Source organism: Salmo salar, chromosome 10 (genome assembly GCF_965601325.2).
Source record: "Salmo salar chromosome 10, fSalSal1, whole genome shotgun sequence".
NCBI classification, from domain to species: Eukaryota; Metazoa; Chordata; class Actinopteri; order Salmoniformes; family Salmonidae; genus Salmo; species Salmo salar.
The window spans coordinates 20,790,844-20,815,958 of record NC_138300.1 but is presented as its reverse complement, the minus strand read 5'-3'; the positions used below and the strand labels follow the sequence as shown (position 1 = coordinate 20,815,958).

Genomic DNA, 25,115 nt, shown 5'->3' with positions numbered 1-25,115 from the left:
GCAATGGTTTCCAGATGAGCATCAGTCAGTCAGCCAGATCATATGACACTTTGCCTCCATCACGGCTCTGTGTGGTACAGACAGTAGCAGTCAGATCATTTAAAGCGTGCCAATTACTGGTAAAAACATGCTTGGGCGCCGCTGATCAAAGTGTTCTACGTCGGTGTCAGGAAGATGTGCTGCCTCTGTTCATTCGTCCAGGTGCAAACAGAGCTGCAGAATCAATGCAGATCCATCGTTTAGGCTAGTTATCCTGTAGAGTGTGTCTGTGTGGTGTGCATGCATCATGTGTGCAGCCTATACAGTATACATTTACCACAGACTGCACTATCATCTACCACGCACCTATCCCTCCCTGCATCGCCATAGAATATAGTAACCGTGTAGTGTCTAGTGTACCAGGTTTGTGTTCAGTATAAACCTATAGAGGATCCACTTTATCCCACCAGCACCTACAGTACCTCTCCCTGAGGCCACAGCAGGGCTGGCTAGATGATCAACATGCCGGAGATTGCATCAGTTTTGTCACTAATTATTTCATGCCATCGTTTGAACTGTCTGTTGAAATGCAATTACCCGGGAGCCTGTGTAGCTTACAAGATGGGGGTGGTAAAGGAGGGAGGAGAGAGCGAGGGAAGGAAAGAGGGATGAGGGAGAAAGGATGGGTAATACGGTACTGTGATATCTGGAGCATTACTCTGGGAGAGAAAGAGAGCAGAAAAAATGTCAGAAATCCCTGTTGACTCTATGGCTTCGTTTGCCACATTCAATGTCTCCCTTTTGTCAGAATGATACTATGGACATTGATGGTGTTAATGATACTAAGGATTTACTATGAGCAATCAGACTGTCAAAAAGAGTGCGTTGAACATTCACATGGTTGATAGAGAAACACCAGTTGCCGATTTTATAACCCAAATGCTTTTTATTCGATTGCTCTGGTGGCTTATTGTATGCTTATTGCACATAACCAACCACAGCAGAGGGAGAACTTCATGAAAAATATGTTGTGAATCACCAGGTATTTTGAATCTTGGTCCTTCTGCAGTTAACATTACCCATACCTATCATCCTTTCCACACTCACTTAAAGCTGCATTATGTAACTTTTGGGGTGACCCGACCAAATTCACATAGAAATGTGAGTTATAAATCTGTCATTCTCATTGAAAGCAATTGTAACAAGCGGTAGATCTATTTCTATGCTTCCCGTGTTTAAGTTTAGTTTCTGCGTCTTTGACTTTAGGTTTAGTGCACCAGCTTCAAATAGCTAAAAATACAATATATTTTGTTATGCAAAATATGTTTCACAGCGGTTTAGATGGTACAATGATTCGCTACACTGCACTTGCTTGTTTTGTCACATAAACTGAAATTAGGCAAACTTTTAGAATTTTAGCAACCAGGAAATGGCAGAGTGCATCTTTAAAAGGCAAAATCTACCTGTAGCTTTCTCTGTGAAATTAGTTTTCGGACCTCAACATTTGAAAGTTGGGAAATGTCCCTCTGTGCCTGGCACCGAGGGCCACAGATAAATAAATAAATGAACCCTGACCTAAAGGAGAAGCCATCCATTCTTATTTTCCAAACGAGTCTGTGCCTCTGAATCAGTATGGCCGGGGGATGTCATTCTGTATCTATTTCAGACAACAGAGAGACCATCACCGAGCCAAAACCTTTACATTGCACTCCAAGTGTTTCTCTTTCTTTGTCTTTTTCTCTACAGTCTCTTTCTCTCTCTCTTTCTTATTTTTCTCTCTTTCTGTAACTCATCCTCCCTCACCTTCTCTCTTAATCTCCCTCCCTCCTGCTCTCTCCTCTCCCACTCGCTCTTGTTATCTGTCTCTCACACATTTCTTTCCCCCTCTAGTTCTTTCACTCTTTCCTTCCCTCTCTCCTTCTCTCCTCTGACACCTCCCAAACAACACTCATCTACCCCTGTCACCCCTCTCCTTCTAACAGGATCCAGAAACATCTGCCGGCTTTCATGACTCATTAGCTGGTCTAAGTGTGATTATTTAATAAGCAGACACACTTTAAAACAACCACCCAGGCTGAGCTCACATGCTTTTCTTAGTGATGTTCAGTACTGTACTGTACCTCAGGTGAAAGAGTTTGACTTCCTGTGTTTGTGTGTCTCCCTCCCTCCCTCCCTCACACACACACACACACACTCTCTCTCTCTTTTTCTTTCGCTACATTTCTAACTTTCACACTCTTTTCAACTTCTTTTCTCCCTCTCACTTTCTTTCTCACTCTCTCACTCTCTCTCACACACACCACGCACACACACACACACACACACACACACACACACACACACACACACACACACACACACACACACACACACACACACACACACACACACACACACACACACACACACACACACACACACACACACACACACACACACTCTCTCTCTCTCTTTTCAACTCAGCATATCTCTCTTTGATCCTCTCTTTGCCTCTCCCCAATTTTCACTCTCTTTCTTTATCACTCTCCCTCTTTCTCTTCTCTGTCTATCTGTCACATTTCTCTTCCAAAGCTCATCTCAACTATTGTGAGCGTGTCTCAACTATTGTGAGCGTGTCTCTGTTTGATGTGTCATTTCGCTCACATCTGACTGGAAGACTGGAAGTCTCACCCCCTCTACCATATCCTCTACATTCTCTTCTCTCTCCTTCACTGCTTCATTCCCACAATCCCTTCTTTATGGTTTCACCTTTGTTAAGATTCTCTCGCTCTCTTCCGTCGATCTTTCCGTTCTTACCTCTCCATATTGATTTCTTATTTCCTTACCACCATCATTCTGGATCTTATTGTCCTTATTTCCCAGTCAATGGAGAATGAATTCAACTCAGAAAAAAAATATATATATTTCACTGGTGAATTAAATATAACACATACATTAACTTGGATTGACGTTTTTGTTGTACGTAACAGAGTAATTGATTGAAATATCTGCCAAAATCTTCACATTGGCTTTGAGTTCATGGGACATTGTGTTCATTAAATCATTAGAGGCAAAGTGCACCTGCTCCATGCAGACCGTTTAGCAGTTGTCAGTCAAGCTCTTATGTGCTGCTGAGGACCGGACACATGTGGTCCTTATCTGACTGGATCATTATTGTGTTGGTATGACTGTCAGGGGGCCTCAGTAGCTAGTCCAGGCAGCCTGCCCATCTGGCTGTCTCTGTCTGTCTACGTCCCTCTGGCTCTGATGGGCTTTGGGTGTGTGTGGATTGAGAGGGTGTGTGTGGATTGAGAGGGTGTGTGTTTGAGTGTGTGGTGGGGACACAGGGCTCCTCTATATGTCTCAGGTGCTGTGATTGTGATGCAGACATCCTGGTCCCCATAACAGTGGGCAAATTTCCCCAATGCGGTTTGGGTGTATGTGTGTGTGTGTTTGTGTGTATCTGCATGTGTGTGTGTGTGTGTGTGTGTGTGTGTGTGTGTGTGTGTGTGTGTGTTTAGTTGGGGACGCAGCGATATCTCCTGAGGCAGCATATGCTTCACAGTGTGCGGAGTGACTGATGGTTTAATGAGCTTTAATTTCATAAAGTGATTGGATGAAATGGCGTGGGACAGAATAGGTTCTGCGATCACAACTGGTGTGTTTGTTTGTCTGTGTGTGTGTGTGTGCGAGTGCGTGCCAGCATGCGTCTGTGTGAAGCCTGGAACGTCCAGCTAAGCTCTATTGACAACCCCTAACCCCCTACCAACTTCCTTTCCATAGTCCCTGCATCCATTTGTCACCATTCTTGCATCATCTCAGACGGTATTGTAATTTATGGCATGATTAAAACAAAAGCTGCCTTCAGCTGTGGAGACAAGGTAAAAAAGTAGATCCCCTGACTCCCACAGTGGGAGAGTTAAGCCTCATTAAAACACAGCTACGGGCACAAACCAACAGCGCATACACACACACCGACCCACACACACCCACACACCACAGCACACCACAGCACCGTGATGGACTAGGAGAGGCTCCTCCACAAACTCTCTCCAAGCGTCTCCCCACAGTCTCTCTCCTGCTTGTGTGTGTGTGTGCGTCTGTGCGTGTGTGTGTGTGTGTGTGTGTGTGTGTGTGTGTGTGTGTGTGTGTGTGTGTGTGTGTGTGTGTGTGTGTGTGTGTGTGTGTGTGTGTGTGTGTTTGTGTGTGTGTGTGTTCAACTCAGGGAATGGATTAGAGAGCTTCCTAAACAGCAGACAGACAGCTCCTATCGTTAGTTAATTAACCTCCCTTTCACATTGTGGGGAGTGCTGAGCAGTGCTGAGGGATGGTGTACTGGAGCTAATTGTTCATTGTTGTTCCTAATAACTCACAGATATCAAAGTGATCTAGTTCACACAGGGGAGACATGGGCTGTGTTACTGACTGAGGAATCCTGGGTGATGACATATTATCCGTTCTGTATCTGTGGCAACCAGACATCGGTTGAAATACTATTTAGGGTTAACTAATTTCAAAGTAATTTGGAAGTAAGTATTTGGATATTTTACATTTGAAAACACAAGTAGTTGAGTGGACTGTATTTGGAAATACACTTGGAAAGTATTTGCATGTATTTGAAAGTACTCAAATACACTGTATTTATGGAACTACTTACATACTCCCATGCATTTGAACCAGGTCTGTTTGATATTTGAAATTATTTATTTGGAAATACATTTAGAAAATACTTTCAAATAGTGTGCTGTTTATAGTAAAATACTCAAATACACAGAAAATAAGTATGTAAAAAAGAAAAACAGGTCTGGTGGGTTGGCGTCTTCAATTGACTGTGACTCTACGGATTTGAGTGTGTGTGTGTTGTGGGGGTGTGTGTTTTAGGATGGGTGTGTGTGTGTGTGTGTGTGTGTGTGTGTGTGTGTGTGTGTGTGTGTGTGTGTGTGTGTGTGTGTGTGTGTGTGTGTGTGTGTGTGTGTGTGTGTGTGGTGTGTGTGGTGTGTGTGTGTGTGTGTGTGTGTGGGTGTGGGGGGCGTGTGTGGTGGGGGTGTGTGTCTTAGAGTGGGGGTTACACCATAATCAAAATCTTAAAAGTCCCCCCAGTCTTCACTTGGGAAGTTGGGAACACAATTTAATCCTCTGATGTTTATATGTAAGAGTTTATCTCAGCAGCATATTGGAGTGCATGTTACTGAAACGTGATTCAGCGGCCTGTAGCCCGTAGTAACTTTGATTAACTGAGTCTTAACAGCCGGCAGTCAGAAGCCACTGGAATTATCCCGTCTGCCTGCCTGCTGCCTGGCTGTCTGCCTGCTGCCTGCCTGTGCCCCTATCTACTGGGACTGCTGGGAGAGAGGGATGGAGGAAGAGAGAGAAAGACAGGAATGGTGCATGAGAGAGAAAGAGAGAAGGTTGTATGAGAGAGAGAGAGAGAGAGAGAGAGAGAGAGAGAGAGACAGAGAGAGAGAGAGAGAGAGAGAGAGAGAGAGAGAGAGAGAGAGAGAGAGGGGAATGGTGGATGAGAGAGAGAAGGGGGAGAGAGAGAGAGAGAGAGATAGGGATGGTGGATGAGAGAGAGAGAGGAAAGGAAATAGAGAGAGAGGAAAGGAAAGAGAGAGAGAGAGAGAGAGATATAGGGATGGTGGATGAGAGAGAGAGAAGAAAGGAGAGAGAGAGAGAGAGGGGGAAAGGAGAGAGAGAGTAATCCAGAGAGAGTTACTGTATGTGAAATATGGCCTCCCTACTCTCCCCAGACCTCGGCCAATAATGAAGTGATGACATGGTCTCTGCACGGCGGTTGTGGTGCGCTGCGTCTGAGAAGTGTGTTATGGTGGGGGATGTTTCCCTAAACAAGGTCCAGGGTCCTGGGCCCGCTCTGTTAAACCCATGGGTAACACACTGGGGGTGACACTGTCTGTGACAGCTCCCTGCAGGTGTGAATGCCTCAGGGCGTTTGGGGAGGGTTTAGGCTCAGTCACTGTCAGAGGGATGGGGTTTTATCCCTACTCTTTGGAGGAATGGGGTTTCTGTGACTGCCATTGCTGCAAAGGTTGGGGAAGGAGGTTCTGTGTGTGTGTGTATGGTCGCTGCGCCAGCCATGCCATTGCTTCAGAGGCTCCTTGGGCTCAGCATGCCATAGCTAACCACTGCCCCTCCTCTTCCTCCTCATCCTCCGTGATTGTCAAGTATTGATCTAACACCAAGGTTACAGTGATGGGTTGGTTAGGTAAGGCAACAGCAGACAGAACAGGACACACATTTATTTAAATGTAAAATGTAAACATTTCAGTAGTTTAGCAGATGCTCTTATCCAGCGCGACTTACAGGAGCAATTAGGGTTAAGTGTCTTGCTCAAGGGCACATCGCCAGATTTTTTACCTAGTCAGCTTAGGATTTGAACCAGTGATCTTTCGGTTACTGGCCCAATGCACTTAACCGCTAGGCTTTCCCTAAAGAAGCCCTGTCAGTCACAGCCTGCTTGTGTCCCACGCTGCGCTGAAAAATGTTCAATATACTTTACTTTCAGCCCAAATTTACATTCCTCTAGTAGACAGCAGGCAAGGAGACCTTGATGTGCTCAAGAACAAGTTAAACATTTGCCACATTGTAAAGTGGCTTTACAGCCACCGAGCGTCGATCACTCTTTCCCCTTTTTATCTCTCTCCCCCCCTCTCTCTCTCTCTCTTCCCCTCGTTTAAAATCAGGACCACGCCACTCCTGTTGGATGCCAAATTGGAGCACTATGTTATTTTCATCTTAAAGAGGAGAGATATTCCACCTCCAGCCAAGCCCTGACTGCCAGCCAGGCTCATTTCATTGGTAGGTTGCTCATCTGAATAGGAGAGAGAGGGCAGTGGGAGACACTGTTTCTTTGAGGTGGAAGTAATATGCTTTCACACAGTCCTGGGCAGGCTGGGCTCTGCATGGAGAAATCCTCTCCAATACCTTCCCTCTTGTCTCTTTCACGGCCCAGCGCTTGGCCATGATGCGAGAATACATCCAACCTTTTGTGTTGTCGGTAGCATCAGCAGGAGAGTGGAAAAACATACAGTATAAATACACACTTGTATGCAGGGGAAATAAACACACTCTGCATTCCCTGCTGCCCTGGCCACATCCAGGCACATTAGATGCAATCGGCGAGAGAGAGAGAGAGAGAGAGAGAGAGCCCGTGAGGAGCACTCCATTGTAATTGACAGGGCCTTTCAGGAGTTTAGCGTTAATGTGGCACACAGCCTCCTCCTCCCTCCATCCTTTCGTCCCGTGAATAGTCCATCTCCTGCATAATTGCATCTTTTCATGTCAGCATAAACAATCCCTCACTCATATAGGGAACAAGGGCACACTGCTGTTCACTGAGAAACACTCATGCAAACACTCACAGGGACAAATAGGCTCCCGCACACACACCCATACATAAAACACACTCACACACAAAGAACACACGCATGCACATGCATTCACACACACGCCGACATTCACATGCCCATACAGCAGGTTGGCATTGACTTCATTATCATTCAACGCTGTTGAAACGCCAATAATCCTCCTTTTATCAACTGAGCCTTCAGCCTCAATCATGGTGGGATGTGCGTGCGCTTTATTTTATGCATGTGTGTTTTTGAATGCCCGTGTGTGAGAGCAGATTGTAGGCTGCGATGATGATGCAGAGCCGGACTGGTGGAGGGGGACCCACAGGCCAGCTACGGGCTCTCATATAGTACACATACAGGCCAGGCGCCACATTGGGGAAATGTATGGCTGCTTAAGATTCAACTTGCACTCATCCGCTCCGGCTTGGCATTTGTGTGGATGCTAGTGTGGATGCTATCTAGGTAGTCAGAGCGCTGGATGCTAGCATGGATTTTAGCGTGGATGCTAGTGTGGATGCTATCTAGGTAGTCAGAGCGCTGGATGCTAGCATGGATTTTAGCGTGGATGCTAGCGTGGATGCAGCTAGGTAGAGTTAGAGCGCTCAACCAAATGGCATGCCAATGGGCCATCTGAATGTATGTCACCACAGACAGACATCTGAATGTATGTCACCACAGACAGACATCTGAATGTATGTCACCACAGACAGACATCTGAATGTATTTCACCACAGACAGACATCTGAATGTACTGCACCACAGACAGACATCTGAATGTACTGCACCACAGACAGACATCTGAATGTACTGCACCACAGAGAGACATCTGAATGTATTTTACCACAGACAGACATCTGAATGTATGTCACCACAGACAGACATCTGAATGTACTGCACCACAGACAGACATCTGAATGTACTGCACCACAGACAGACATCTGAATGTACTGCACCACAGACAGACATCTGAATATACTGCACCACAGACAGACATCTGAATGTACTGCACCACAGACAGACATCTGAATGTACTGCACCACAGAGAGACATCTGAATGTACTGCACCACAGAGAGACATCTGAATGTACTGCACCACAGAGAGACATCTGAATGTACTGCACCACCATCTGAATGTACTGCACCACAGACAGACATTGTGTTTGTTGTGCCCCAGAAGCCTTCATTTCTTAGAACAAGAATAGACTGACAAGTTTCAGAAGAAAGTTCTTTGTTTCTGGCCATTTTGAGCCTTAATCAAACCCACAAATGCTGATGCTCCAGATACTCAACCAGTCTAAGAAGGCCAGTTTTATTGCTTCTTTAACCAGAAAAACAGTTTTCAGCTGTGCTAACATAATTGCAAAACGGTTCTAATGATCAATTAGCTTTTGAAAATGATAAACTTGGATTAACTAACACAACGTGCCATTGGAACACAGGAGTGATGGTTGCTGATAATGGGACTATGTACGCCTAGGTAGATTTCCAGCATTTCCAGCTGCAATAGTCATTTACAACATTAACAATGTCTACACTGTATTTTTGATCAATTTGATGTGATTTTAATAGACAAAAAATGTGTTTTTCTTTTAAAAACAAGGGCATTTCTAAGTGACGCCAAACTTTTGAACGGTAGTGTATTTTGTCACCTAATTTCTAATTTGTCACCTACATAGCTGTTGATGGGTCTGAGTCCAAAATGAAAATGGCATTGTGTGTGTGTGCATGCGTGCGTTGGTCTGTGTGTGAGTGGGTGTCTGCGTCCGTGCATCCATGTGTGTTTGTGTGTGTGTATGTGACTGACTGAATGACTGACTGCTGCAGGGACAATGACAGTGTGAGCTGATGGAGTGACAGGGAAGTGAGTGATTAATGAGCCTGGTTCATAATGCACGATGGCACGGAAGAAAGGAGAGGAAGCAGACAGAGAGAGGGAGACTCCATGGAGGGATAGAAAGGAGGGATGGAGCAGACAGAGAGAGGGAGACTCCATGGAGGGATAGAAAGGAGGGAGGGACCAGATATACAGGGAGAATCCATGGAGGGATAGAAAGGAAGAAATAGGGTAGACAGAAAGAATGATAGAGAACTTGTGGGAAAAGGGAAGAAAGTTGACAGAGAGAAGGATAGAAAGAGGCTCCATAGAGGGACAGCATGAACTCCTGCCTGGTCGTAACAGCATATGGAAGCCTCCTTCCCTCCCTCCTTCCCTCTCTCCCTGCCGTCTGGGTGGGACAGCATGGAGAGAACAGTCAGGCTGAGCAGAGCTTCCAACCAGCTGGGATGAAGCAGTGGAGACTGTGTGGAGATCTAGTGAGGCTCCCAGTGACTTCCCCGAGTCTTCTCAGTATGGGACACTGTCTCAGTGGGTGGTACAGGACAGTACACACCTGTTCTGGTCTCAAACATTTCGCTACACTCGCAATAACATCTGCTAACCATGTGTATGTGACCAATAATGTTAGTAGCAACGCTAAGACTGTAATTACAGTATGTCTAATCTGAAACGGGTTATGATTGTGAAAGACACTGAGAGTAGGTAGGTAACCTAGCGGCAGGTAGCGGTAGCGGCAGGTAGCGGTAGTGGCAGGTAGCGTTAGTGGTAGGTAGCTTAGAGGCAGGTAGTGGTAGTGGTAGGTAGCCTAGCAACAGGTAGCGGTAGCGGCAGGTAGCGTTACTGGTAGGTAACCCAGCGGCAGGTAGTGGTAGTGGTAGGTAGCCTAGCGACAGGTAGCGGTAGCGGCAGGTAGTGGTAGTGGTAGGTAGCCTAGCGGCAGGTAGCTAGAGTCAGGTAGTGGTAGTGGTAGGTAGCCTAGCAACAGGTAGCGGTAGCGGCAGGTAGCGTTACTGGTAGGTAACCTAGCGGCAGGTAGTGGTAGAGGCAGGTAGCGTTAGTGGTAGGTAGCCTAGCGACAGGTAGCGGTAGATGCAGGTAGCGTTACTGGTAGGTAGCCTAGCGACAGGTAGCGGTAGATGCAGGTAGCGGTAGCAGCAGGTAGAGGCAGGTAGTGGTAGTGGTAGGTAACCTAGCGGCAGGTAGCGGTTGGGGCAGGTAGTGGTAGGTAGCCTAGCGGCAGATAGCGGTAGCGATAGCGGTAGGTAGCCTAGTGGCAGGTAGCGGTACTGGTTAAGAATGTTGGTCCAGTAACCAAAAGGTTGCTGGTTCGAATCCCTGAGTCGATTAGGTGAAAAATCTTCCGATGTGCCCTTGAGCAAGGCACTTAACCCTAATTGCTCCTGTAAGATGCTTTGGATAAGACCTTCTGCTAAATGACTCAAATGTAAATGTATGGCACTGTATATAGACTTTCTGGCTACAGTGCATTCGGAAAGTATTCAGTCCCTTTGACTTTTTCCACATTTTGTGAAGTTACAGCCTTATTCTAAAATGTACTAAATTGTTTTTTTCCCCTTCATCAATCTAGACACAATACCCCATAATGACAAAGCAAAAACAGGTTTTTAGAAATCTTTGCAAATGTATAAATAAAAAAGCTGAAATATCACATGTACATAAGTATTCAGACCCTTTACTCAGTACTTTATTGAAGCACCTTTGGCATGGATCGCAGCCTTGAGTCTTTGTTGGTATGACGCTACAAGCTTGGCACACCTGTATTTGGGGAGTTTCTCCCATTCTTCTGTCAGGTTGGATGGGGAATATCGATGCACAGCTATTTTCAGGTCTCTCCAGAGATGGACTCCAATGAAGTTTTAGAAACATCTCAAGGATGATCAATGGAAACAGGATGCACCTGAGCTCAATTTCGAGTATCATGGCAAAGGATATGAATACTTATGTAAATAAGGTATTTGTTTTTTTATTTTTAATACATTTGCAAAAATGTCTAAAAACCTGTTATCGCTTTGTCATTATGGGGTATTGTGTGTAGATTGATGAGGAAAAAATGTATTGAATCAATTTTAGAGTAAGGCTATAACATAACAAAATGTGGAAAGTCAAGGGGTCTGAATACTTTCCAACTGCACTGTATGTGTGGCTGTGTGTAGAGGTTTCTGTATGGGTGTGCGCGCGTGCGTCGGTGTGTGTGCACGTGTATGTGGTGACTGACTGAGAAATGTATGCAGATGTCTATACAGGAGCAGGTTCATGTTGGCGTTGAGGTGGCGTCCAGTCCGGTGAGCCAGCTGAGCAGAGAGAGTTGGTATTTCAAAGGACACTCACAGCTTGGCGGCTGTCCCCTGCTCACAGAGGTATGGTAGAACAGTATGTCTCCAACTCGAAAATACAATTAAGAGATACTCCTGAGTCATGCTGGCAGCATAGAGGTCGAAGACAAGAAGAATAAGTGCTGTGAAAGAGAGAGAGAAAGAGAGAGAAAGAGAGAGAGAGAGAGAGAGAGAGAGAGAGAGAGAGAGAGAGAGAGAGAGAGAGAGAGAGAGAGAGAGAGAACCTGCTGGAGATGCAAAGAAAATGGCTCAAGATAGTGGCAAGGAGGGCCGGGCCATGGGTATAAGAAACATAAAAAAATGAGGAACTAATTCGGGGTTTGAAAGGAAGAATACCCAAGGTGTAATTTCTACATTTGGCTGTGCATCAACAGTTTATCTCTTGTATGTCAGTCACTGACATTCACTCAATAAGCCATGTCAGCTAAAAAAAACTGATTGGTAAACTAGTCTAGTCAGCTATCTAAACTTGTAGTAATCATGGCCGAATACCGAATGGGAAACCAGGGCACATGCCCAGGGGCCCTGACCTCCAGGGGGCCTCCATTGATTTCATTAGTCACTCTCACTCAGATATCATATTAACATGGCATAAGTCATGCCAAAATGGGTAGAATTGCAGGAAATTAGCTGTAAAACTGCAAGTGTTTGTCTCTGCCCCATGGCAAATTGAGTAGAATTGCATGAAATGTGTTATAAACGACGCCCCATGGCAAAATGTGTAGAATTGCAGGAGATTAACTTTAAAACTAAAATGTTTATCTCTGCCGTCGTCAAGAGGGGGGCCACTAAAATGTTTTGCCCGTGAGGTGGGGGACCCCCCCAACCAAATCTCGCTTAGGGCCACCAAAAGGCTTTGTTTGTATTGATGATGTGGCAAGGTCAGAGCCAACAATACGTTGTGACTTAGCCCTATAAAACACACATGAATAGAAGGCTTTCTTAGTATTGATGATGTAGAGAAAGGGCCACGGTGCTCTGAAGAGACTGTATTGATCTGGGATTGAACTGAAGTGGGTCTGTGTGTCATGAGGAGCCTTTGGAGATACAAGTAGTCTAGAAAAGGGAATATGATATTTTCTAGGCTTCGTTAGCAAGGAATTCACTTGGCATTCTTCCCGCACCCCTAGCATGGTACTAAGGAGCCTAATAATTATGGCTCTGAAATTCCCTAACCAGGAAATACTGTCGGCCTATCATGACACTAGGTGAGAGCCAAATGCAGACACAGGAGGCAGATAGTTGGAGTTTAAGATGTTTAATAAATCCAAAGGGAATAGGCAAGAGAATGATCATGGACAGGCAAAAGGTCATAACCAGATAACCAGAGTCCAGGAGGTACAGTGTGGCAGGCAGGCTCGAAGTCAGGGCAGGCAGAATGGTCAGGTAGGCGGGTACAGAGTCCAGAACAGGCAAGGGTCAAAACCGGGAGGACTAGAAAAAGGCAAAAAGGCTAAGCAGGAAAACAGGAAAAACCGCTGGTAGGCTTGGACATAGAAGATGAACTGGCACAGAGAAACAGGAAACACAGGGATAAATACACTGGGGTAAACAAGCAACACCTGGAGGGGGTGGAGACAATAACGAGGACAGGTGAAACAGATCAGGGTGTGACAAGGCCGGAGGCTATTACTAGAGCCAGAAGTTTTCCCTGGTCAGGTCACGTGATCTGGAAAAAGTCCTGCCCCTAGCATGATATCACATCATCATTTGGGCAGCATTCAAGCATTGTTCTGTTGTTCCTGTAATATTTAGGAGGGATAAAGCATGCCTAAATGGTCCCATCTATATTCCTCCCATAGAGAATAGCCTGGCTGGGCTGTCTGTGTTTGTCCTTGATTGCCTTTGAGACAGTCTGAGCGAATAGCATGGCTGTAATGGACACCAGCTATCTGTGTCCCATCTCTGGTACCCTCGCCTCGGATTTCGCCCCTTGGCCGCCGCGCCGGGCTGGACGTCGTATCTCCAGAGCTGCCACATCCATTATTTATACACAGGGTTTCTCTGTCCTCCATCCAGGGACTGACATCTCACTGGAATTTAGTTTACACTCAACACACACTGGACCCTACTATCTGGACTGGACAGGTGATAACCCTTTGTCATACTGTAACAACAGACAGGTCAGGGTTTAGTTTAGTTGAGCCGGGCAACACATACTGTACCTGGTTGTAAAGCTGGTTGCTTATCTCTTTATGATGTATAATGTGGAGAATTGATGTAAATGTGTGCTTGTGCTCTGATTGTCCCTGGTGGGGATTAGTAAAGTTGTATTCAACAGTGAGCCTGATCACCGACAGCAATGAGACAGCCTATAGGGAGGAGGTCAGACCTGGTCGTGTGGTGCCAGGACAACAACCTCTCCCTCAGTGTGATCAAGACAAAGGAGCTGATCGTGGAATATAGTAAAAGGAGGGCCGAACAGGCCCTCATTAACATCGATGGGGCTGAAGTGGAGCAGGTTGAGAGTTTCAAGTTCCTTGGTGTCCACATCCCCAACAAACTCTCATGGTCCAAACACACCAAGACAGTTGTGAAGAGGGCACAACAACACCTTTTGCCCCAAAGGAGACTGAAAAGATTTGGCGTGGATCCTCAGATCCTCAAAAAGTTCTACAACTGCACCATCAAGAGCATTCTGACCGGTTGCATCACCGCCTGGTATGGCAACTGCGCTACAGAGGGTAGTGTGAACGGCCCAGTACATCACTGGGGCCAAGCTTCCTGCCATCCAGGTCCTATATACTAGGCAGTATCAGAGGAAGGCCCAAAAAATGGTCAAAGACTACAGTCACCAAAGTCATAGACTGTTCTCTCTTCTACCGCAGAGCAAGGGCCAAATCTAGAACCAAAAGGCTCTACCCCCAAGCCTTAAGACTGCTGAACAATTCATCAAATGGCCACCCAGACTATTTACATTGACCCCCCCCCCCCTTTGTTTTTACACTGCTGTTGCTCACTGTTTTGTTATCTATTCATAGTCATTTTACAAATTGCCTTGACTAACCTGTACCCCCGCATATTGACTCGGTACCGGTACCCCCTGTATATTGCCTCGTTATTGTTATGTCATTTTCTTGTGTTATTTAAAAAATAAAAACCTTCCTTTTATTTAGTAAATATTTTCTTAACTCTATTTCTTGAACTGCATTGTTGGTTAAGTAAGCATTTCACCTGTTGTATTTGGCACATGTGACAAATAAAATTTTATTTGATTTGAATTTAATTTAAGGCATATTTTTCACAGGGTTTTCATGATTCTTCTATCAAGATTGAGATTAGGACCTCACTTTTCTTCATTAAGAAATGTGACGAGTTACAGAGTCTGCTGCTGGTTCCTACTTCACAGTAGGGCCATTTGCGAATGTTTATTTTTGTCTGAAATGCCTTCTTGAACATGTGAACTTTCATGTGGCTTAATTACAAACTTGTATTGGATCAGTAAATATGAATACACATTTTTAATTATCAGCCTAGTTGAGCCAAGGAGCAAGCACTGAGCTATATAGGAAGAAAGACAACATCTTTCCTGGGTAGTCATGATTGGATGAGATATTGGAACAGTTGGACATGCTGAGAGATGAGTCCTGATTGGTCTGTCTATAACTGAATGGCTCCTCCCTGGTCAGTATATAGATTTATATATCTCAGATTTTTGGAGAGATACAGCTATGGACAACTGCAAAAGTGTTGCTACAGCTCTCAAAAACACTGCTTCTGTGAATTTAGCTGGGTTTATGGAGAGACCTACTTTCTGGAGGACAATGCCGTGCTGACTCACATATACTTACATGTGTGGGTGGGGTGGGGCTAAGGCTTAAGATTGTGCAAAAGATGCTGAATGGGCGTAAACAAACAAGAGTTCTCTAGTCAGTGCGAAACTTTCATAAAAATCTTTCGAACGGGTATTTACCCCTACTTTTCATTTAAGTAGGATAACAAGTTTATCAACTTTCCCAGCATAACGTTCCTATGCTTCATTCCAACTACAACGTACAATATATCATTTTGAAGCTCTGAGGCTGTACTTTTATAAATTCTAAAAAATAAGCAAATCACTTACATTTGACATAAGCTTCAATAGAGAAATCTGGACACACATGTGTTTGTATTCTTATTGGAAAATTTGTGAAAGAAAAACTATTATTGAAAGAAAATAAGCAATCTAACTTGGCAAGGATGACACGTTCTGTAGCATTATATTTCCAAATGTAAGGTGTCAACCCGTGAGGCTGTTTTTCACCTTCCCAATGACACAGAAAAGCTGCATTTTCCAATAAACTAATATAAACACTAGGCTCTCTCACATACCAGCTGCCTCCACCCTCACTAGATCCAAGAATTCCTGCATCTTTGATTTTGTGTGTGCTTAGTGAAAAAGTCAAATATGCCATGTGTAACAATTGCCATGGGAACATAGGCTTCAATCATGTTCTATTTGCTTGTTGTGTTGTGTTGCTCAGCTGTTTTGATGTAGAACAGTGAAAACATACTTTATTTTGGTATAGGAATCAGAGGAAGCTGAAGGGTTGCCAAATAATAACACATTCTTCAATACAAATATATTATCCACCTGATTGTTAATCAGACTGTATTATAGACCTACTGACTGGGCTGTTATTGGCAGAAATCAGTCTTTGATTGTAGGGAGATTGTAAAGTCGGCTACATTATCAGTGCCCTCCCCTGATGTAGGGCCAGCAGGTGATTTCAAACCACAGAAATCACTCCTGTCTGATTTGTCACTAGAAGGGCCTGTCTGTGATGGGATTCTAATGGCTATGCCTCCTGTCCACCTCTCAGCTGTCTCCTCCTGTCTCCACTCTAGCTGGAACGTTAAGGGAAGGAGAAAGGGAGTGTACATGCAAACATATCGGCAACTTGAGTGATTATAATTCTAAAGATCTCTCTCTCTCTCTCAGGTCCAGGATGCTGGGTGCGGTGGTCCCTGTCTGTGGACTGCAGGCTCTGCTGACGGCCCTCCTGCTCTCTCTGGGCTATGGTAAGTAGAACCATACAGGGTTCTTCGGTTTGTCCCAATGGGGGAACCCTTTTTGGTGCTGGGCAGAACCCTTTGCAGTTTATGGAGAAATGTCTTATTTAGAACTCTCTATGTAGGGTTCTATAAAGAACCCTTTGTATATGGTTCTACCTAGAACACTCTATGAAGAGTTCTACCGAGAACCCTTTTATCTATGAAAGGTTCCACCAGCCTTATCAGCCTTTAAAATTACATATATCATAAGGCCTTTCTTTGAGGGCTTAGTTCTACCCTAACCACGTGGTGTTAGGAATCTCCTGGTTAACAGGCCACTTCAGGCCTGCAAGTCGAATTATGCTGGCTTGCAAAGTGATGTCAAGTCAAATTTATTGGAATTCCTATTGAAATCCAACCAGAGTTAGGATATCCAACAAGTGCATTTGTTAATCACCCGAAACCTGCATTCAGAATGACTGCCAGGGTAGGGAAGATGGAATACTGAGACTACCACAAACGGGTGCAATAAATCCAATTACTAACAGATTGGATTAGTTTAGAAAACGGTATGTTATTTATCTTTGTGTCGCGTTAAATGCATCAACCAATCAATTACATGCAAAAACAGATATTACAGTGAAACAAACAATTCTGAAAATCTCCCTGCAACAGAGCATGCTGGGAAATATTATATATGGCTCTATGAAGAACCCTTCTTGCCTTCCAAATAATCAGTTTTGCCTTCCAAAGAATCATCAAAGAACCCTTTCTTCCAAAAACAGTTCTTAAGATGTTAAAGCTTCTAGGTAGAACCCTTTTCCTTACAAAGTACCCTTGTCTTTAAAAAAGGGTTCATCTGATTAAAACAGATCTTGGTAGCACTACCCTTTGGAGGGTTGCAGTTTATGGAGGATGGCTTAGACACACACACACACACACACTTCCGTCATCCCTATAGGGCTGGGACTGTTGGCAGGCCCTCACAGCTTAGGGACGAGGGGATTGATTCCATTCATTTTATCTCACTATAAATACTGGAGCTGGACTTTTAGTAGAGGCAAATGATGAGGCATTTAGGGCAGGGAAGACAACAAATCTCCCAGCTCCATTTATCCTGCAATACTTAGCTCTTGAGTCACAGTCTCTGGAAAAACAGGAACATTCGCTAATCCCCTATGTTGAGCTTTATTTTGAGTTTTTTTTACTGCATCACTTGTTAAATATTCATGTGACTTGTTAATATCCACTTTGATGCTTAAAACAACAAACTCAGCTGCATTTTGACAACTTAATACCATGCTAATACCGCTCAAAAATCTGTGTGTATTCATTAGTGCACGCCGTAGCAAAATGGTTTACAACAGAAAATGTTTCTTGGCAAAGAAAATGAGCATCTCTTATTGTACACGTTCAGATTGGTCCCTCCCTATTTTGGCCATTTGCTTCCATTTGGTTAGTGAATATACCTCTGGTGAAAAACTGAAGATATAGACACAATCCTGTGTCTCAATATTGTATCCACATACTGTACAATGAGCCCTATAGTATGTCATAGGCAGATATCGAATGTATCCTGATCTATGATTTGCCTCAGTGAATCCCAGCCTGGTCTCAGAGCTAAATGTATTATATATATATATATATATATATATAACCAGACAAAAGTTTGGACACACCTACTGACTCATGGGTTTTTCTTTATATTTACTATTTTCTACATTGTAGAATAATAGTGAAGACATCAGAACTATGAAATAACAAATATGGAATCATGTAGTAAACAAAAAAGTGTTTAAAAAATATATTTTGATTTGTTTAAGTGCCTTTGGAAAGTATTCAGACCCCTTGGCTTTTTCCACATTTTGTTACGTTAGAGCCTTATTCTAAAATTGATAAAATAATTGTTTATCATCAATCTACACACAATACCCCATAATGACAAAGTGAAAACAGTTTTTTAGAAATGTTTGCAAATGTATTAAAAAGAAAACAAACCGAAATACCTTATTTACGTAAGTATTCAGACCTTGCTATGAGACTCGAAATTCAGCTCAGGTGCATCTTGTTTCCATTGATCATCCTTGAGCTGTTTCTACTACTTGATTGGAGTCCACCTGTGGTAAATTCAATTGATTAGACATGATTTGGAAAGGCACACACCTGTCTATATAAGGTCCCACAGATGACAGTGCATGTCAGAGAAAAAAAACAAGTCATGAGGTCTAAGGAATTGTCCGTAGAGCTCCGAGATAGGATTGTATCGAGGCACAGATTTGGGGAAAGGTACCAAAACTTTGGAACCACCAAGACTCTTCCTAGAGCTGGCCACCCGGCCAAACTGAGCAATCCGGGCCTTGGTCAGGGAGGTGACCAAGAACACGATGATCACTCTGACAGAGCTCCAGAGTTCCTCTGTGGAGATGGGAGAACCTTCCAGGACAACCATCTCTGCAGCACTCCACCAATTAGGCCTTTATGGTAGAGTGACCAGATGGAAACCACTCCTCAGTAAAAGGCACATGACAGTCCGCTTGGAGTTTGCCAAAAGGCACCTAAAGGACTCTCAGACCATGAGAAACAACAAACTCTTTGGCCTGAATGCCAAGTGTCACGTCTGGAGGAAACCTGGCACCAACCCTACAGTGAAGCATGTTGTTGGCAGCATCATGCTGTGGAGATGTTTTTCAGCGGCAGGGACTGTGAGACTAGTCAGGAAAAAGGCAAAGATGAACAGAGCAAAGTACAGAGAGATCCTTGATGAAAACCTGCTCCAGAGCGCTCAGGACCTTAGACTAGGGGGTGAAGATTCACCTTCCAACAGGACAACGACCCTAAGCACACAGCCAAGACAATGCAGGAGTGGCTTCGGGACAAGGCTTTGAATGTTCTTGAGGTGCCCAGCCAGAGCCCGGACTTGATCCCGATCGAACATCTCTGGAAAGACCTGAAAATAGCTGTGCAGCAACACTCCCCATCCAACCTGACAGAGAAACTCGCTAAATACAGGTGTGCCAAGCTTGTAGCGTCATACTCAAGAAGATTCAAGGCTGTAATCACTGCCAAAGGTGATTAAACAAAGTGCTTCGTAAAGGGTCTGAATACTTCTGTAAATGTGATATTTCCGGTTTAAGTTTTTATACATTTGCAAAAAAAAATAAAAAAAAAATACATTTTTGCTAGGTCGTTATGGGTTATTTGAGTCATTTTTTTTTTTTTAGCAGACCCTCTTATCCAGAGCGACTTACAGTAGTGAATGCATACATTTCATACATTTTGTTCTCCGTACATAGATTGATGAGGGGGAAAAAACAATTTCATCCATTTTAGAATAAGACTAACATAACAAAATGTGGAAAATGTCAAGTTGTCTGAATACTTTCAGAATGCACTGTATGTATCAGTGGTGATTAAGAAGTGAGTACAGACAATGCCCACTGAAAAATAAGTGGGTATACAGTGTATATCCTCCACTATACCACTGTGTATAATTGGTTTGGATGTGTGGGGCTTTATCTGAAATTGTTATTTACAGAGTCAGGTATATTTGTCCAGGCCTCAATTGTTCCTTGGTTAGCACCATTCATTCTCACTGTTGATAATTCTAATGGTATAACTTCTAACAGTAACTGTATCCCCTGGTTAAATGGGAAAGAGTGCAGCAGTTCTGCCTGCCAGGAATAATCATCTCTGATTGATTGAGATATTCATTATGTAACATAATAGATGGAAATCATTCAATATATACATTCTAAATACATTTTGTAACCTTTCCCCAGAAGCATTTAATATTTTTCTGCAGTGGGCGAAATCAGTGTTACACAGAGTTATTCTTGATAGTCTTAAACAAATCTACTTTGAAACAAAAGTAGGCATTGAAGAATCCCTACTGTAACATATCATACTAATTTGAGTGTCCCAGATTTAGTAAAATATATTATGTTTTAAGATATTAAAATATAATACGATCCATACCAAATTTGTAATTGTTTTTCCAGACACTAGCATTTCATCCCATCCTACACAGAGCTCTGTGACAAATTTATTTAACTAAGCAAGTCAGTTAAGAACAAATTATTATTTACAATGACAGCTTACCCCAGCCAAACCCAGACAACGCTGGGGCAATTGTGCTCCACCCTATAGGACTCCCCATCACAGCCAGATGTGACACAGCCTGGATTTGAGCCAGGGACTGTAGTGATGCCTTTTGCACTGAGATGCAGTGTCTTAGACCGCTGCGCCACTCGGGAGCCAAATCATTGATGAAGGGTTGTAGACTTCAGCTACTGACTTCGGCTTGCCTCGAGAAAAAATGCAGTGTGCACGAACAACCAAAGAAACCTTTGCCGAAGACCAAAACTAACAAAAACTTCACAAAATGTTGTCATATATTCACAAACTGTTCCAAACAGTTTTTGCTGAGAAACATGTGGATACCTTTAGGGGACACAGAGAACAGTTAGGAGTTGGGTCCAATTTCATCGTAAAACGTCTCCTTGGTGTTAAATACAGTCTGTGAAAAAACTTAAAATGTATAAATTGATGGTTGGGATTACGGGATGCCAAGGTCATAGTTTTCCATGTTCAGTTCCAGTTAAAGGGTTGTTCAAGTGCAATTAGATCTGTGGGCCAAACTTTTTTAATGGCTAGCTCAGAATATAAGCTTTCCAAAAGTTGTTTATATATTATAGAGATCAGTCCTTTCGGGAACTTAGATAATTTATTTATTCATTGAATGGTTTGGTAGTTGGGTTTCCCAAGGGACTCCATAGGCCAGCAAAGCTGACTTAAATTGTAAATATCTAAAAAAGGAGATGCCTGGTAATGTGTATGGAATGTTCTCAAACCATTATGTCCGTGATATCTGTAAGGGTACCGATTCCACATCTGGCCCATAGGGGGGATGCAAAAGGCCACACTCCAGATCGCAAGCAATTATTGTGAAATATTGGAGTATGGCCAATTTTGTGCCAAATATAAATTGTGTGCGCAATAACAGCACCAAAGCATAGTTTACATTGTTTAAGGGATACATTAGTGAACACCTCTTCCAGGGCAATAGGAGACACCATATTTCTCTCTATATTTAGGCAGGGGGCAAAATAATAATGTCTAAACCAATTTTAGGATGGGGCGAAATGCTAGTGACTGGAAATACAATTTAAAGTTTGGTGCAGGTAGTATTATATACTGCTCAAAAAAATAAAGGGAACACTTAAACAACACAATGTAACGCCAAGTCAATCACACTTCTGTGAAATCAAACTGTCCACTTAGGAAGCAACACTGATTGACAATACATTTCACATGCTGTTGTGCAAATGGAATAGACAACAGGTGGAAATGATAGGCAATTAGCAAGACACCCAAAATAAAGGAGTGGTTCTGCAGGTGGTAACCACAGACCACTTCTCAGTTCCTATGCTTCCTGGCTGATGTTTTGGTCACTTTTGAATGCTGGCAGTGCTTTCACTCTAGTGGTAGCATGAGACGGAGTCTACAACCCACACAAGTGGCTCAGGTAGTGCAGCTCATCCAGGATGGCACATCAATGCGAGCTGTGGCAAGAAGGTTTGCTGTGTCTGTCAGCGTAGTGTCCAGAGCATGGAGGCGCTACCAGGAGACAGGCCAGTACATCAGGAGACGTGGAGGAGGCCGTAGGAGGGCAACAACCCAGCAGCAGGACCGCTACCTCCGCCTTTGTGCAAGGAGGAGCAGGAGGAGCACTGCCAGAGCCCTGCAAAATGACCTCCAGCAGGCCACAAATGTGCATGTGTCTGCTCAAACGATCAGAAACAGACTCCATGAGGGTGGTATGAGGGCCTGACATCCACAGGTGGGGGTTGTGCTTACAGCCCAACACCGTGCAGGACGTTTGGCATTTGCCAGAGAACACCAAGATTGGCAAATTCGCCACTGGCGCCCTGTGCTCTTCACAGATGAAAGCAGGTTCACACTGAGCACATGTGACAGATGTGACAGTCTGGAGACGCCGTGGAGAACGTTCTGCTGCCTGCAACATCCTCCAGCATGACCGGTTTGGCGGTGGGTCAGTCATGGTGTGGGGTGGCATTTCTTTGGGGGGCCGCACAGCCCTCCACATCAGAGGTAGCCTGACTGCCATTAGGTACCGAGATGAGATCCTCAGACCCCTTGTGAGACCATATGCTGGTGTGGTTGGCCCTGGGTTCCTCCTAATGCAAGACAATGCTAGACCTCATGTGGCTGGAGTGTGTCAGCAGTTCCTGCAAGAGGAAGGCATTGATGCTATGGACTGGCCCGCCCATTCCCCAGACCTGAATCCAATTGAGCACATCTGGGACATCATGTCTCGCTCCATCCACCAACGCCACGTTGCACCACAGACTGTCCAGGAGTTGGCGGATGCTTTAGTCCAGGTCTGGGAGGAGATCCCTCAGGAGACCATCCGCCACCTCATCAGGAGCATGCCCAGGCGTTGTAGGGAGGTCATACAGGCACGTGGAGGCCACACACACTACTGAGCCTCATTTTGACTTGTTTTAAGGACATTACATCAAAGTTGGATCAGCCTGTAGTGTGGTTTTCCACTTTAATTTTGAGTGTGACTCCAAATCCAGACCTCCATGGGTTGATAAATTGGATTTCCAATGATTATTTTTGTGTGATTTTGTTGTCAGCACATTCAACTATGTAAAGAAAAAAGTAGTTAATAAGATTATCTCATTCATTCAGATCTAGGATGTGTTAAATGACTTAAATGTTATTTTAGTGTTCCCTTTATTTTTTTGAGCAGTGTATTTTAATATTTTAAAACATATCATATTTTACTAAATCAGGGACACTCAAATGTATTTGGACACTAGTTTAGTTAAGGCAAAAACGAAAGGAGGGGGGTTGGTAGGGCGTATAATGTGAACGTCTAGCAACACAGAGGTTGTGTGTTCAAATCGCATCATTGACAACTTTAGAATTCTAGCTAACTAGCAACTACTTAATACTTTTAAGCTACTTAGCATGTGAACTAACCCTAACCTTAACCCTACTCCTAAACCTAACCTTAACACAAATCTTAACCCCTAACCTAACGTAGGATATCATCCTAAAGCAGTCTAACGTAGCATATCTTACTAAAGCAGACGAACGTAATATATCATACTAAACAGGTAAAATGCGATCAAGACGAAGGATACTATACTGTGCATATTATATTATACAAACTCTATTACAGTGGTAGCCTAATGTAACGTAACCTCTCTCCCTCATCCTCAGTTTGGCAAATCTGAACATAACTCTGTCCTCCTTATTTCTGCATACAAGCAAAAAGTCGAACAGGAAGTACCAGTGATGTGCACAATACGGAAGTGGTCCAATGAAGCGGACGCCAAACTACAGGACTATTTTGCTGGAACAGACTGGAATGGCATTGAGGAGTATACCACATCAGTCACCTGCTTCATTAATAAGTGCATTGACGATGTCGTACCCACAGTGACCGTACGTACAGTCCCAGTCAGAAGTTTGGACACACCTACTCATTCAAGGGTATTTCTTTATTTTTACAATTTTCCACAATGTAGAATAGTGAAGGCATCAAAACTATGAAATAACACATATGGAATCATGTAGTAACAAAAGAAGGGTTAAACAAATCAAAATATATTTAATATTTTAGATCCTTCAAAGTAGCCACCCTTTGTGATGATGACAGCTTTTCACATTCTAGGAATTCTCTCAACTAGCTTCATGAGGAATGCTTTTCCAACAGTCTTGAAGGAGTTCCCACATATGCTGAGCACCTGTTGGCTGCTTTTCCTTCACTCTGAGGTCCAACATATCCAAAACCATCTCAATTTGGTTGAGGTCAGGTGATTGTGGAGGACAGGTTATATGATGCAGCACTCCATCACTCTCCTTGGTCAAATAGCCCTTACACAGCCTGGAGGTGTGTTTTGGGTCATTGTCCTGTTGAAAAACAAATGATAGTCCCACTAGGTGCAAACCAAATGGGATGTCGATATCGCTGCAGGATGCTGTGGTAACCATGCTTGTTAAGTGTGCCTTGATTTCTAAATAAATCACTGACAGTGTCACCAGCAAAGCACCCCCACACCATCACACCTCCTCCTCCATGCTTCATGGTAGGAACCACACATGCGGAGATCATCCGTTCACCTACTCTGCGTCTCACAAAGACACGGCGGTTGGAACCAAAAATCTCAGATTTGGACTCATCAGACCAAAGGTGTTTCTTGGCCCAAGCAAGTCTCTTCTTATTATTGGTGTCCTTTAATAGTGGTTTCTTTGCAGCAATTCCACCATGAAGCCCTGATTCACGCAGTCTCCTCTGAACAGTTGATGTTGAGATGTGTCTCTTACTTGAACTATATGAAGCATTTATTTGGGCTACAATCTGAGGTGCCGTTAACTCCAATTAACTTATCCTCTGCAGCAGAGGTAACTCTGAGTATTCTTTTCCTGTAGCGGTCCTAATGAGAGCCAGTTTCATCATAGCGCTTGATGGTTTTTGCAACTGCACTTTTCTGGATTGACTGACCTTCATGTCTTAGAAAGTAATGATGGCTACTTTGAAGGATCTAAAATATGAAATATATTTGGATTTGTTTAACCCTTTTTTGG

General features: G+C 43.8%; 1 protein-coding gene across 1 annotated transcript in view; it reads left to right on the top strand.

Annotated features, from left to right (window-relative positions):
- LOC106613725 (neurocan core protein) overlaps positions 1–25,115 on the top strand; it is a 196,269-nt gene that overhangs the window by 16,008 nt on the left and 155,146 nt on the right. The window contains exon 2 of the mRNA XM_014216278.3: positions 16,441–16,520. Coding sequence (XP_014071753.3) covers positions 16,448–16,520 — 73 coding nt within the window. The 5' untranslated portion in view covers positions 16,441–16,447. The remainder of the gene's footprint in view (positions 1–16,440; positions 16,521–25,115) is intronic.